Source organism: Brassica napus, chromosome A1, assembly GCF_020379485.1.
Source record: "Brassica napus cultivar Da-Ae chromosome A1, Da-Ae, whole genome shotgun sequence".
Lineage (NCBI taxonomy): Eukaryota > Viridiplantae > Streptophyta > Magnoliopsida > Brassicales > Brassicaceae > Brassica > Brassica napus.
In genome coordinates, this window is record NC_063434.1 from 29,968,386 (window position 1) to 29,984,067 (window position 15,682).

Sequence of the window (15,682 nt, forward strand, 5' to 3'; positions counted from 1 at the left end):
TAGTTTAATCAAGAACATAAATTATCAGATCTCCAAGATAGTTCACAAACAACAAAAATATAAATATTGAAAAAAACAAAGGATACCATAACTAAGAGAATATACATTAACAGATACCAATGCTTAAGTTTCTTTTGAAAAATCTGAAGTATGAAATTTATTTTTTAGCCAAAAAAAACATTTATACATTTGCTTTGTATACTTTCATTTTTTATAACGCTTGATATACTTTCATTATATATAAAATAACTATGATATCTAGATAAACTAGTTTCTTGATGTAGGGTTAATTAATTTATAAGATTGCATTCAAACTAGTTTGAACGTAGTTTCAAAAAAACAAAAACAAGTTTGAACATGTAACATGTGGTGGTGGTAATAATAATACAGTGACAATAATATAGGGGGATTCAACAACATGACCTCTCTCCTATGCATCCTACAAGATTAAAAAATATTGGTTTAATTCGGTTTATACAACTAATGGTATGAATCCGATTCAACCCAATTTTGGTTCGGTTAAACATCATCACGTGATCTCCACATGATCTCCTTCTAATAAGTGTGAATTGTTTTTTTTAATTCAAATCATTTTATCCATTTCCTCACTCACTCGCCATGTCTCTCTTCTTCCTCAATCCATCGCTTCCCTCCAACTCAATCCACCCGATTCCTCGCCGCGCCGCCGGAATCCCCACCACTCGTTGCTCAATCTCCGCGCCGGAGAAGAAGCCCAGGAGGAGGCGTAAGCAGATTCAGAAGCGCGAGAATGAAGACTCCTCATCCTTCGGCAGCAGCGAAGCCGTCTCGGCGCTGGAGAGGAGTCTCCGCCTCACATTCATGGACGAGCTCATGGAGCGAGCCAGGAATCGAGATCCGTCAGGCGTATCGGAGGTTATCTATGACATGATAGCCGCTGGGCTTACCCCTGGCCCACGCTCTTTCCACGGCTTGGTTGTTGCTCACGCGCTTAACGGCGACGAACAAGGCGCGGTAAAAAAACGCTTCCTCTATAGCTTAATTGTAAATGTAGACTTGTATAATCTGTTAAGAATCGAATCATTTTGCATTGTTGTTGTGCTTTATAGAACTTGAGCCAATGGTTCTAAGAGTGGCAGCCCTGAGATTTTTTAGGATTGTAGGCTATTTAGTAAATATTTTAATAAAATAAGTTTTTAAACAAATTTGGAGAGTATAGGCGAATGTTTCATTCGGCTTTGCCACGACTCATAAAATTGATCTATGCTTTATAGAACTTGAGCTAATGGTTCTAAGAGTGGCCGGCTTTGAGATTTTGGAGCTGTAAGCGACTAATAAAGATTTTAATAAAATAAGATTTTAAACAAATTTAAAGAGTATAGGCGATGTTTCATTCGGCTTTGCCAGAACTCATAAAATTGATCTATGCTTTATAGAACTTGAGCTAATGGTTTTAAGAGTGGCCGGCCTTGAGATTTTGGAGCTGTAGGCGATTAGTAAAGATTTTAATAAAATAAGTTTTTAAACAAATTTAAAGAGTATAGGCGAATGTTTCATTCGGCTTTGCCAGAACTCATAAAATTGATCTATGCTTTCGAAAAATCGGTTTAGATCCTCTAGCTATTTTTTGAACATTGGTTTCAACAAACTTCAGAATTGGGACTTTCTTGTCTCTAGTAGCTTCTCATGTGTGTGGTGATTGAATTGAGAAGTAAAGAGTGTTATTTTCTTTTCTGTGTGTGTGTGTATGTGTGATTGCAGATGCACTCGCTAAGAAAGGAGCTAGGTGCAGGGCAACGTCCGCTTCCTGAAACCATGATAGCTCTGGTTCGACTCTCCGGTTCTAAAGGAAATGCACAAAGAGGTTTAGAGCTTCTTGCCGCTATGGAAAAGCTTAACTATGACATTCGTCAAGCTTGGCTTATTCTCGTTGGTAAACTCTCTTGCCTAGACTATGTGTTTGATTTAATTCTTTTTTTTTTGTGTGTCTACCATTTTATTATTGGGTTGTGGTGTTTTATAGAGGAACTTGTGAGGACTAACCACTTGGAAGAGGCGAATAAAGTTTTCTTGAAGGGTGCTAAAGGTGGGATGAGAGCAACCGATCAGCTATATGATCTGATGATTGAAGAAGATTGCAAAGCTGGAGATCATTCTAATGCCTTGGAGATCTCTTACGAAATGGAGGCAGCTGGTAGATTTGCAACAACGTTTCATTTCAACTGTCTTCTTAGTGTGCAGGTTTGTTATGGTGTCTTGGGAATGTATAACACACGCCTCTTCTTTGTCTAATGACATCAAATTTTTGTGTAGGCTACTTGTGGGATTCCAGAGGTGGCTTATGCTACATTTGAGAATATGGAGTATGGTGAAGGTTTGTAACTTTCTTTGGCTAATTTTCGCTTCAATTGTTTGGTTTAGTTATTGGATGATGGGTTTTGACTTGGCTTAATATGATCTTGGTTTTAGATTTCATGAAGCCGGACACTGAGACGTATAACTGGGTGATTCAAGCCTATACAAGAGCTGATTCATATGATAGGTAATTCATATAAGGTTTAACTGCACACGTTTATCTCAAAAGATGAACTAAGTTTCAGCTAGCATGTTGAATGAATCACAGGGTTCAAGATGTTGCTGAGTTACTTGGAATGATGGTTGAGGACCACAAGCGTGTACAGCCAAACGTGAAGACTCATGCGTAAGAGAATCTTATAAAATTTCACTACTGTCTTGTGCTCTTATCTAAAAGTCATCTGTATAATAATCTATTTTCAGGCTCTTAGTTGAGTGCTTCACGAAATATTGTGTTGTGAAGGAAGCAATTAGACATTTTCGTGCTCTGAAAAACTTTGAAGGAGGAACAAAAGTTTTACACAATAATGGGAACTTTGAGGATCCTCTCTCTTTATATCTCCGTGCATTGTGTCGAGAAGGAAGAATTGTTGAGCTTATCGATGCTTTAGATGCAATGCGCAAAGACAACCAACCTATACCTCCAAGAGCCATGATCATGAGCAGAAAATACAGGACACTAGTCAGCTCATGGATCGAACCGTTGCAAGAAGAAGCTGAGCTTGGTTATGAGATTGATTACCTAGCAAGGTACGTAGAGGAAGGAGGGCTTACCGGTGACCGCAAGCGCTGGGTACCTCGAAGAGGGAAAACTCCTTTAGATCCAGATGCTGCTGGATTCATATACTCGAACCCTATTGAAACATCTTTCAAACAGAGATGTCTTGATGATTGGAAAGTTCACCATAGGAAGCTCTTGAGGACCTTGCAGAGCGAAGGTCTTCCGGTTTTGGGAGACGCAACGGAATCTGATTACATGAGGGTGATGGAGAGGTTAAGGAACATAATCAAAGGTCCTGCACAGAATCTTCTGAAGCCAAAAGCGGCTAGCAAGATGGTTGTGTCTGAGTTAAAGGAAGAGCTTGAAGCTCAGGGCTTGCCGATTGATGGAACGAGAAATGTTCTTTACCAGCGTGTCCAAAAAGCAAGGAGGATTAACAAGTCTCGTGGTCGACCTCTTTGGGTTCCTCCAATAGAAGAAGAAGAGGAGGAGGTTGATGAAGAAGTAGACGAGTTAATATGTAGAATCAAGCTACATGAAGGAGACACAGAGTTCTGGAAACGCCGGTTTCTTGGAGAAGGCTTGATTGAAACTACGGCTGAATCCATAGAAACGGATGAATCAGTAGCTGCAGGTGGGCCGGAGAACAAGACTGAAGATGTTGCAAAAGGAGCCGATGATGATGAGGAGGACGATGAAGAGGATCAAGAAGGAGACGAGGAGGATGATGAAAACGAAGAGGAAGAAGAAGTGGTGGTTGCAGAGCCTGAGAATCGAGCAGAAGGAGAGGATTTAGTCAAGAATAAGGCAGCTGACGCTAAGAGGCATCTTCAAATGATTGGAGTCCAGCTCTTGAAAGAATCGGATGAAGCAAGCAGAACAAAGAAACGTGGGAAGAGGGCGTCTCGCATGACACTCGAGGTGTGTATGAGTATTAACCTATGATATGTTTATGATTTATTCATTTAAGTGGTCACATGTTCACGAGTGGTTTCCCTTCATCAGGATGATGCAGATGAGGATTGGTTCCCTGAGGAACCATTTGAAGCGTTCAAAGAGATGAGGGAAAGAAAAGTGTTTGATGTTAAGGACATGTATACTATAGCAGACGTTTGGGGTTGGACGTGGGAGAAGGATTTTAAGAACAAAACTCCAAGGAGATGGTCACAAGAATGGGAAGTCGAGTTGGCAATTGTGCTCATGGCTAAGGCAAGAGACCTCTCTAAAAGCATTATAGTATAAATTTGTATGATTCCATCATGTTAATGATAATGAGTTTGTGTAGGTGATTGAACTGGGTGGAGTTCCAACGATTGGTGACTGTGCGGTGATATTACGAGCTGCTATAAGAGCTCCCATGCCTTCAGCCTTCTTGAAGATCTTGCAGACCACACACAGTCTTGGCTACGCTTTTGGCAGGTTCATTAAGCTACACAACATAGTCTAAGCCTTTGATTATGAGTAATTTGACTATATAAACTAAATGAATGTCATAATCTTTTGCAGCCCACTTTATGATGAGATCATCACGTTGTGTTTGGACCTTGGAGAACTTGATGCAGCCATTGCTATAGTAGCAGATATGGAAACCACAGGGATCGCTGTCCCTGACCAAACTCTTGACAAGGTCATATCTGCTAGACAGTCCAATGAGAGTCCTAAGCCTGAGCATGAAGAGCCACCATCATCATCAGAAAGCTCTTAGTATCTTCTGACACAATTGTGATGCAGCTGTATCCGTCTTAGTTACGAAAATTTTGTGTTAAAAAAAAAAAAACCAGTCCTGAGAAAGTTTAATTTAAGTACAAGTGTAGTTGGGAGTGTAGATTAGTCTATAATTTAAAGCTTTGCTTATTATATCCATGCCATATTGCCATTATCTTACATAGACAAGATCAACATATGCATGTGAAAAGATTATCATCATAGAGCAAACACTAACCTAAACCCTTCAGAAGATCAATAATATAACTTTTATATATGACTAAATGCTTGCAAAGAGACTTACAATGCGCTACCAATGCATTGATTTGTCTTTAGGGGACAAGAAGGTTGGACGCAGACGCTATTTTTGTTTCTTTTCAATCAAGTACGCGGCGTTTTGGAAACGATGATGGTGTGTATGGTCTCTGATGAACGTGGTTGACAAGTTGAGGGAGAAAGGTTGGAAAATAAACGTAAAGATTGATCAAAAAAAAAAAAAAAGATGGAGTCAGTGTCGGTTGAGCAGAACTATTTGTTGGGCCATGAGTAGGTTAGAGATAAGATTTGTGATGGCCCATGTTCTAGATATAGTTTGGCGCCTATTTGTCAAACAATAAAAAATAATTGAGCGATTGTCTCTGTGATTTCTTATCAGCGAGCTGTCTCTAGTCACTGTCTAAATTCGACATAGCTTTTGTATTCTGTCATAAACTTCCAGGTGTCATGGATCCATAGACTGCTTTGCTACTTGCATTGTGTAACCTGTTGATTGGGCGTTTAATTAAGTGTTTAGCAGATCAACGGGTGTCTAATCAGATTTTTTTTTTTTTTTTTTTTTACGACAAAAGGCTAAGAAACTAAGAAGATTCCTGATCCGAGAGCCACCTCGGAGGAACTGAGTCAACATAAACCATAGCAGATGGTGAAGTTCTAGCACCTCGTGCCAGCTTGTCCGCCAGAGTATTTTGCGCCCTTGGTATATGCTGGATAGTAAAGTTGAGAAAGAATTCCTTACATCGCAGAAACTCCTCCATGTGTGTAGTGAACGCCGGCCATTCTGTCGGTGTAGACACCATCTTCACCAATTGAGAACAGTCTGTTGCAAACACCACCTCTGAGATTTGTAGGGTCTTCATGCACTCCATCGCCCATATCAACGCTTCACATTCAGCATGTAAAGGTGATAGACTCCTGCGAATAGACATTGCACCCATCATAGTATCGTTTGATTCATCTTTTCTGTAGACCCATCCCTGCCCTGTATAAAGATCATGTTCCTTCCATGCTCCATCTATATAACACTTGTTAACTCCATGTGGAAAATGGGTCTCTGCAATATGTAGAGATTCACGGTTTATAGGTTCCTTTGTCTCTGCAATAATCAGATAATCAATAGGTTTAAGACCAATGATACATTTTCCCGGATTTAGTACGATTGTTTTCATTATTTTCATCTTAAGGTAATTAATCAGAATGACCTATGGGACAACTAGCCCTGCCTTTTAGTTATGTGATTTTCGGTCTAGTTTGGTTATTTTGATTTTTGAATTTTCATTCTATAAATATAAGATCCATTCAATTATTTTTATAATTTAATTTGGTTTCGGCCTGATTTTTTTTCTTTTTCAGATTTTTTTTGTTTGAATAACACAGTTGACCAATTAAATATGCAAAAAATGTATGTTCCAATTCGGTTCTGGTATTTCAAACTTTTGAATAGATTTTATGAATAATTTAACTTTTTGAAAAATATCAGATAGTTAATGAAAAATAGATGGTAGTTGGAATAATTTAAAATATATTGGACAAAAAAAAACATTATTTGAATTACCATCTCCGAACAAATAAAAACTTTGATAGATCAGAAATAGATCACTCATCCGAATTACCATCTCCAGACAAACATTAAAGCACAAATGGATCTGAAATACAAGATTACTTTAATTTTCCCAATCATAATGAGAAAATGCAGTTCACTCCACTAATACTCCACTAAAAAAATTTATTAAAAGAAGTATTAAAACATAGCACAGAGTAAATAAAAATTGTGGTCTGCCTGGAGCCTTCCATGCTTGAAGAGTCGTGAGATCGTGCGTTCCCATGTGCAGTTGTGCTGGACACACGTTTTCTTTGGGATGCGAGAAACACAAGGTTATGACCACTGACCAGTAGGTTTTCTTATTAATAATTTAGTCTTTTTTTTTTAATAATCCAGTTATCCGGATCTCTCTTAATCTGACTATCCCACCGCGTTCAACCGGAACTGATGAGGAAGGTCCTAGAGGTCAAACAGAAACTATGTTAAATCTGCTGTGGCCGAAGCTCGAATCACGCGTGATAGCGGGCACCTCAACCGAGGTTCCTTTACCACCAGACCACGAAACCCGACTAATTTAATCTTTCTTAATTCATATGTGTATTGTAGTTAAGGATATTTAATTTTCATTGACTTGATTACAAAAAGACAATAAATAACCTTGATTAGTTAATTGGTGACAGCTAAAGAGGGTTGATTATCATTTTATTAGTGAAATTAACAACGTGTATATGAAAATAAACAAACATCCTCGTATTACACACTAAGGTGATCAGCTTGAGAAAATAAAATAAAATAAGTTAGCTGTCCATCTGGCTTCACATGTGAGTATAGTTATCTTATTTATAATTGACTTAAATGCAACTCTGGTCATTTTGAATTTTAAGTAACATCGTATTCTCAGAAAAAGACTCACCTAGGATTGGTCAAAAAACCGAAACCGAAGAACCGAACCGAATTCGATCCAAAAAAGTAGTACCAAATCCAAACCGACATTGATAAAATATCCTAATGGATTCAAAATTTTGGTATTTAGATAACTAAAACCGAACCCGATCCAGATCAAAGTATTATGGGTACTCGAATGTATCCGAAATAGATTTATATACCTAAATATATTAATTATTTTTAGATTTAAAAAACATTCAAAATATATAAGATATATTTAAGTTATCCAAAATAGTTGAGAATATATACAAATAGTCAAAAATAAATGTCTAAATAACTAAAGTATACTCAAAACACCAAAAATATTTAAAATATATATCGATTCTCTATTCAAATATTCAAACCAAACCAATTTATATGTTAAGTTTAAGTATTCTGACATATGTTATTCAAATTTATATGTAATATGTTATTTTGTTTATAGATTTTGAAAAATTTAAAGTATATAATAAATTTTAAAAATAATTTAAATGGGTTATCGAACCCGAACCGAACCCGAACCAAATTTTAGAAATACGCAAAAATCCGAATAGTCCCGAACCGAACCCGAAGAAATACCCGAGCGCTCACCCCTAGACTCACCAACTTGATTGATTTTACTTGGCTATATAGTCATATATGTATGTGTTTTATAGGCATTTTCATACCTTTCCTCCTTAGCCATGAGAAGGATCGATACACACTTCTGGTCCCCCGCCCATAGAGATGAGCTTTCTGAAAACGATCTGTGGAGAATCGTTGATAATGTGAGAGAGGGAAATCTTTTTCGTTCTCCTCGTCTGTATTTTTGTTGTGACTGTCTGGAGCGCATTGAAGATAATGAGGTTCGCTGCCGTTGCAATTTATGCTCCAAGATGTGGCATCCTCGTTGCATACCAAGCTCACCGAACGATATATACCACCTGTTCCACGCTTACCATCCGCTGAAGCTTCTCATCGATGGCCCACCTGTTTACTCCAAAGGGAAATGCGATGCATGTCAGGAAGACCTCAAGAGCTACTTCTACCATTGCTCGATATGCGATTTCAGCATGCACGTGCGGTGTTCCAAGAACCACCCACCACCCATTGTGGAAACTGCGAAGTGCCACGAGCATTCACTAACATGTATGGTTAGAAATGACACCTTCACTTGCAACGCTTGTGGTACGCATGGTGAACGATGTCCTTACGTGTGCGCTCCCTGCGGTGTCATGTTCCACCGGGAATGTATCAACCTACCACACGTCATAAACATGAATCGCCACGACCACCGGGTCTCTCACACCTATTCTCTTGGTTTTGGGAATTGGAAATGCATGATTTGTCGCAAGATGGTGGACTGGAGGTACGGAGCTTATACCTGCTCGACATGTCCTGATAAGTACGTTGTTCACTCAAAGTGCGCAACTCGAGGCGATGTGTGGGATGGGGTAGAGCTCGAAGGGGTGCCTGAAGTATATGTTGATGTTTCGCCATTCAACGTGATTGAAGAGGGAATTACAATTGATCATTTTTCCCATGAACATCTCTTATATAAGATTGAAGATGAGGATGATATACGTGATGGAAGCATGCGTTGTGAAGCTTGCGTCCGTCCTATCTTTTCCGAGACGCACTACACGTGTATGGAATGCGACTTTATCATCCACGAGACGTGTGCTAATCTTCCTCGTCAAAAACGACTCTGGCTCTCCACGAACATGTTTTATTTAAAAGTAAATAACGATGATAGAACCAAATCTCTCTTTCGATGTGGTGCATGTGAAACAACATCCGATGGTTTCAAGTACGAGACTGAGGGTCCTATGCCAGTATCACTAGATTTGCGATGTGCATCTTTGATCTCATCCTACTGTGATTATGAATGTCACCCACATACCCTCTTTCTCACAACGATGGACAAGGTCAGATCTCTTAGAAACACAAAGAGTTATAAGAACAACTTTTCTTATTAGCTTTAGAAACTACTCAAAACTAAAGCTCTCAATATGTTTCACTAAGATCATATGGAACACCTCTCCATTAGACCTATATTTATATGAAAGACAATTCCCTTTAACATGTGGGATATGGAAAACACAAACCTAACCTAAATAGAAACTTCCTTTTCCTATTTCTAGGTTTCCTTATTGTGTTTATCTTAACATATTAAACATCTAATAATATGTTAAGTTTCCACAAGCTTGGAATTATCCAACATTCACCCCCTTAATTCCAACTTGAATTAGGGAGATCAATTTCTTGAACTCCGATTAAGCTCCTCATTTGCTTGAGCTCAATCATCAAGTAATCATCCTCCACCACACCATGGTGTGCAAATCCACCCATTGGATTCACATCTTTCTCAAGGTTAGACCGGATGCTCTCCTTGCTTCCGTACTGCTTCTTCTTAGAATCGGCCCAGTTCTTGTAGAACCTTCTCATGACCTCTTCACTTAAGTTGCGATGAGTCTTGTGGCTGAAGCTCACTGCGATGATAACTCTGGTCACATCCGCCATCTTGCGTACGTGAGCTCTGATAAGGATGTCGGCCTTCTGCTCAACACCCAACAGATTTATCTCTGGTTCATCTTCATCCTTTGAGAACCTTGACTCTATTGGTACGTGCGTTGTGTCACACGCTTCCACCTTTGTGTCACACACTCCTCCGTGAGTCGTGTTACACACTCCTATGTGTGTCGTGCTACACACTCCTTCGTGAGTCGTGTTACACACTCCTACGTGAATCGTGTTACACACTTTCATCTTTGTGTCACACAGGATTCCTTGAGCATACCTCTCTTGCTTTATTCTGATTCCGTCTGCTCCTTGAATCACCTCTATGCCAAGGTAGTACGTTAGCTTACCTAGATCTGACATCTCGAACTTCTTAGACATCTCCTCCTTGAATTGCCTAATCACCTTAAGTGAAGTTCCTGTCACAAATAGATTTGTGTCACACAGGATTCCTTGAGCATACCTCTCTTGCTTTATTCTGATTCCGTCTGCTCCTTGAATCACCTCTATGCCAAGGTAGTACGTTAGCTTACCTAGATCTGACATCTCGAACTTCTTAGACATCTCCTCCTTGAATTGCCTAATCACCTTAAGTGAAGTTCCTGTCACAAATAGATCATCAACGTAGATGGCAATGATCAAGACGTCTCCTCCTTCAGTCTTGCAGTACACTGATGGTTCCTTCGTGCACTTCTCAAATCTCATCTCCTTGAGAACCTGATCAAGTTTCACACTCCATGCTCTGGGTGCCTGGCGTAACACATGCAACGTCTTGTGTAACACACAAACTCGATCCTCTTCTCTTTTCTTCTCAGAACCAGTCGGTCTATCTACAAGCTCCCATATCTTGTTTCTTGTGATAGACTCCAACTCGTCTTCCATAGCTTCAACCCAATCTTCTTCACAAGATAGGTTGAACTCATCTGAGGCAATCTCTCCTCCTCTATCGGTGCATTCTAGATTGAACACATCTGAGGCAACCTCTCCTCCTCTATCGGTGCAACCTAGATTGAACATAGCTGAGGCACGCTCTCCTCCTCTATCGGTGTGAAATCTTTTGAACCGATAGAATGCCTCACCATTATCTGCTGGCGTTGGTGGTGCACTTATTCCACATAAATCTCCAAGCAATAATCCTAATGGCTTTGATGTACAAACCATGGCCTTAGTCGGGAATGAATCTCTGATTTGCTTCCCTGCGAAACATGTGTCACACACGTCTTCTTCGTGTGTTACACTCGGGAATGAGTGTCTCGTTTGCTTCCCTGCGAGACATATGTCACACACGCCTTCTTCGTGTGTTACACTCTGCATTCCTACAACCATCTCCTTCCTTACCATGTTGTTCATCACTCCATAACATATATGTCCTTGTCGAGCATGCCATCTCCATGTAGCATCGTCGTCCCTGACATGTAAACACTCCGGGTAGCTTATCTCCATAGGGGTCTTGTAGAGACGGTTTGGAGATCTTGTCACACGAACTAGCAACCTTTCATGCGAATCTGTGAGCGTTAAGTAGACATCTTTCATGTTAACCTCACATCCGTTCTCTGTTGCTTGCCCAAGACTCAATATATTGTGCTTCAGATCAGGTATGTAGTATATGTCTTTGAGTGCCTTCTTCTCACCAGTCTTGCACACAAAGGTAACCACACCCTTTCCTACAATGTCAACACACGATCCATCACCAAACTTCACCTTCCCTTTGGTGTTGAGATTCAAACTCGAAAAGAACTCCTTGTTCCCTGTCATGTGATTGCTCGCTCCATTATCCAAATACCAGACACTTGCACTGCCTTTGTCGATATCAAGATTCTTCGGAATCACCTTATCTTCATTCAAAAACACCACCTCGTGTACATAGAGTGCATCAGCCTCTTCTGTCTCGTTTAGGTTAGTTTCTTGATTCTTCTCTGTCTTTTCGGGACAGACAGTTGCGTAGTGACCAGGCTTGTCACATCTCCAACATATCAGCTTTGAACGATTCTTCTTCGAGTTGTTATCTTTGGTGTGTGACGCACGGTTTTGGTTGTGTGACCTACCTCGACCTCTGCCTCTACCGTTCCGTCCTCTTCCTCTACCACGGGAATTCTCATAGACCCTCTGACTATGCTCTTCATTGTTCGAAAACATCAGCTTCCCTTGGTCTTCTTTCTGAGTTTCTTCACCTACACGCTCCTCGTACGCCTTAAGCCTTCCTACTATGTCTTCAAACCCCGTCGAGTTGAGATCTAGGACTTGCTCAAGTGATGCTACGATCTGGATATACTTGTGTCTTGGAAGACCCTTCAAGAACTTCTTGACCATCTTGGATTCTTCTATGTTTTCTCCCAACGAGGTTGCTTTGGATGATAGGCCCGATATCTTCCCCGCGAAGTCATCGACCGTATCTGAATCATCCATCTTCAACCTGTCAAACTCCGCCATCAACGTCTGAAGTCTCGCCTCCCTTACACGATCAGCTCCTAGGTGTCGCGACTTGATGGCGTTCCAGATCTCTTTTGATGCGGTTTGTTCTCCCACCTGGAGAATCAATGTTTCGGGAACAGATTGAAACAAAAGAGCTATCGCAACATCGTTCTTCTTTTGATCATCTGAACCAGGTTCGATTGTGTCCCACACTTCATGAACACGTAGTAGAACCTTCATCCTCATCGACCAAACTGTGTAGTTTGTCGATGACAACATCGGACATTGGATGGATGTAGATCCAAAGTCCTTCGTGCGTGGAGCCCTAGTCACGTCAGCCATCTTGCCGTCGCGATCTCTTGTTCACAAGCACCAGGATCTTAAGCTACAACTTAAGCTTAGATCGAGTCTCCAACCTGAGGCTCTGATACCAATTCAGATCTCTTAGAAACACAAAGAGTTATAAGAACAACTTTTCTTATTAGCTTTAGAAACTACTCAAAACTAAAGCTCTCAATATGTTTCACTAAGATCATATGGAACACCTCTCCATTAGACCTATATTTATATGAAAGACAATTCCCTTTAACATGTGGGATATGGAAAACACAAACCTAACCTAAATAGAAACTTCCTTTTCCTATTTCTAGGTTTCCTTATTGTGTTTATCTTAACATATTAAACATCTAATAATATGTTAAGTTTCCACAAGCTTGGAATTATCCAACACAAGGGCTTTTGTGGGGGCTGTAAGCTCCTCAAGAATCACGTGCTGCGTTGTACTGAATCTGAATGTGATTTCTACTTGTGCTGGGCGTGTGCTACTCTACCGAAAAAGATAAAACGCAAGGGTGATGAGCATTTTCTATTCTTGCGCCATGGTGATGAGAAAGAAGCCACTGGTAGGTATTGGTGTGAAGTTTGTGAAACCGTTTTAGATCCACAGAAATGGTTTTACACATGCCATGTTTCCGGAGTCACTTTCCATATTCAGTGTGTGGTTGGGGAGTTTCCAAATGCTAAGCCGGGATTCACTTATCATTATCAACGCCTGCTAGGGGATACTACATCACTCATCTACGGAAGATTCTACGATCCCAACGAGGGGGAGGAGAAAATAGAACTTGTTCCCAATGACCGTATTACGAGACCAAAATGCGCCTCATGCGGCTCTCGTTGCCTACGTCCCCTTATTCTAAGGCTCTCCTTGGTGGAGACTTATAATGTTTATTGTTGTGATGTTAAATGTTCCCTCCAATTTTTGGCAGAGACAACTGGACTCTATCAAAACCGAAGAAGACAAATGTATAATTGAATGAATTAGTTAGTGTGTTTTTTTTTTTATGTTGGTTTGTTGCCTTTTAAGTATTTAGTGTTGGTTCTTTTATGTTTCATCTCATGGTTTATTCTCTTGTATTGCGTCTTTTTCTCTCATGTGGTTGGCTGTTGGCTCCGGTGGCGGTTTACCGCTAGCCGGCTTTGTACTCCGTTAATGTTTTAATATAATACGAGTTGACAAAAAAATATTAGTAAAGTAAGTAACTCGGTTGGTTTTTGGGGTTTTCATTCTTCTTCTTTTCGGTAATGAGAAAACACCTTTTAATTCGAAAAAGATAACTAATGGTGGGGGTTTAGAATATTTTAGTTACTATTTACTGGAGATTTCAATCCATTACATCTTGAACTCGATAAAAGATTGTTCAAACAATAGCCACAGATTATTATTTTTTCCCGTTGTGAACAATTCATTGTAAATGTTTGACTCAGGTATGAAAACCTAATCTTTAGTTACATAACATTCACAATAAAATCTCACGCGCTCATGTCAAAGGCAAGAAAACATTTTTTTTTCCTGTTGTGAACAATTCATTATAAGAATGGGAAGTCGAGGTGGCAACTGTGCTCATGTCAAAAGGCAAGAGACATCTAGAGCATTATAGTAAAAAATTGTATGATCCATCATGTTACTGATAATGAATTTGTATAGGTGATTGAATTGGGTGGAGTTCCAACGATTATTACGAGCTGCTATAAGAGCTCCCATCCCATGCCTTCAGTCTTGTTGAAGATCCCGCAGACCACACATAGTCTTGGCTACTCTTTTGGCGACGTCTCAAACTATGTTAAAAGTATTTTTTTGAAACTCATTTAATTATTTTGGGTTTGTGATAAAGATGTGAATAATGATTTTTTGTTAAAAAATGGTGAAGAAAATGTATTTCTTAAATAACAACATTAATTAATAACAGTTTAATTCCTAAACATAATCAAATTAGAGTATCGACTATATTGAATATTAAAAAAACCATCAACATTTGATGAGATATGATTGATGTAAATACTAATTACTTCTTAGTTTGATTAGTTTTTATTAGTTAATAAATACGAAGATTCGAATTAGATATTTAAAAAAATTTATAAACATAATTTTAAATCTAAATTTATTATTAGAAAACATATTAATGGACTTTTAAAAAATTTGGACATTCCACGTGCAAATAGACGGCCCTAAAAGCTAGTGTAAGCCATTAAAAATGAGTTAAGTGGACTATATAAACTAAATGAATGCCATAATGTATTGCGGCCCACTGTACGATGAGATCATCACGTTGTGCTTGGACCTTGGAGAACTCGATGCAGCCATTGCCATAGTTGCAGATATGGAAACCAGATGAATCTATGTCCCTGACCGAGCTCTTGACAAGGTCATATCTGCTAGACACTCATTTGACTAAATGCATGCAAGTAATGTGTGGAAGATCATCATCTAGTAACTCAATTTTATAAACTATTGTTAATTGTTTCGCATTATTCAGGGGCCCAAGAAGGTTGGACGCTGACGCTTTCTTCTTCTTTCAATTAAGTACGTGGCGTTTTGAAAATGATGATTGTATATGGTCCCTGATGAACGTGGGGTTGACAAGTTGAGGGAGAAAGTTTGGTAAATATAGACTCGGTGTCGGTTGAGCAAACCATTGTTGGGCCCCTTGAGTGGGTTAAATAGAGATAAGATTTATGATGGTCTAACGTAACTCTCCCATGTTCTAGATATAGTTTGGCGCCGATTCGTTTGAATTCTTATTTTCACTAATTTAATTAGTTGGTATATACTATATAAAAACCGAAGACAAAATTGAACGATTGTCTCGGTGACTTCATATGAGAAAGCTAGTCACTGTCAACACTCGACATGGTTTTCATAATCTATCATAAACTTTCAGGTGTCATGCACTGATCCCATATAAAAGACGGTTAGTTGCATTGTGTAA

At 39.4% G+C, this 15,682-nt stretch overlaps 3 protein-coding genes across 3 annotated transcripts; 2 read left to right on the plus strand and 1 right to left on the minus strand.

Annotated features, from left to right (window-relative positions):
• The first annotated feature begins 572 nt into the window (after positions 1-572).
• LOC106445286 lies at positions 573-4,916 on the plus strand. Its single transcript, XM_048776021.1, has 10 exons — positions 573-993; positions 1,741-1,912; positions 2,003-2,220; positions 2,293-2,353; positions 2,449-2,521; positions 2,603-2,680; positions 2,758-3,976; positions 4,061-4,264; positions 4,341-4,474; positions 4,562-4,916. Exons 1-10 carry the CDS (start codon positions 619-621, stop codon positions 4,758-4,760), a joined length of 2,733 nt encoding a protein of 910 aa, XP_048631978.1. The 5' UTR covers positions 573-618; the 3' UTR covers positions 4,761-4,916.
• A 700-nt stretch (positions 4,917-5,616) lies between these two features.
• Positions 5,617-6,204, minus strand: LOC125579906. Its single transcript, XM_048743825.1, has one exon. The coding sequence runs from the start codon at positions 6,202-6,204 to the stop codon at positions 5,617-5,619; it is 588 nt and encodes a 195-aa protein (XP_048599782.1).
• Positions 6,205-8,377: 2,173 nt separating this feature from the next.
• Positions 8,378-9,363, plus strand: LOC106447903. The gene is made up of 2 exons (XM_048743853.1): positions 8,378-9,207; positions 9,318-9,363. The coding sequence occupies exons 1-2, from the start codon at positions 8,378-8,380 to the stop codon at positions 9,361-9,363; spliced, it is 876 nt and encodes a 291-aa protein (XP_048599810.1).
• Positions 9,364-15,682: the final 6,319 nt, after the last annotated feature.

What these genes read in the sequence shown, in the direction of transcription:
- LOC106447903 (XM_048743853.1), top strand. Translation starts at nt 8,378, where the DNA reads ATGTGGCATCCTCGTTGCATACCAAGCTCACCGAACGATATATACCAC. An exon ending in CTCTGGCTCTCCACGAACAT is followed by an intron (nt 9,208 to 9,317) that starts GTTTTATTTAAA and finishes GTCCTATGCCAG; the next exon opens with TATCACTAGATTTGCGATGT.
- LOC106445286 (XM_048776021.1), top strand. Translation starts at nt 619, where the DNA reads ATGTCTCTCTTCTTCCTCAATCCATCGCTTCCCTCCAACTCAATCCAC. An exon ending in ACGGCGACGAACAAGGCGCG is followed by an intron (nt 994 to 1,740) that starts GTAAAAAAACGC and finishes GTGTGATTGCAG; the next exon opens with ATGCACTCGCTAAGAAAGGA. An exon ending in CGTCTCGCATGACACTCGAG is followed by an intron (nt 3,977 to 4,060) that starts GTGTGTATGAGT and finishes TCCCTTCATCAG; the next exon opens with GATGATGCAGATGAGGATTG.
- LOC125579906 (XM_048743825.1), bottom strand. Translation starts at nt 6,204, where the DNA reads ATGAAAACAATCGTACTAAATCCGGGAAAATGTATCATTGGTCTTAAA.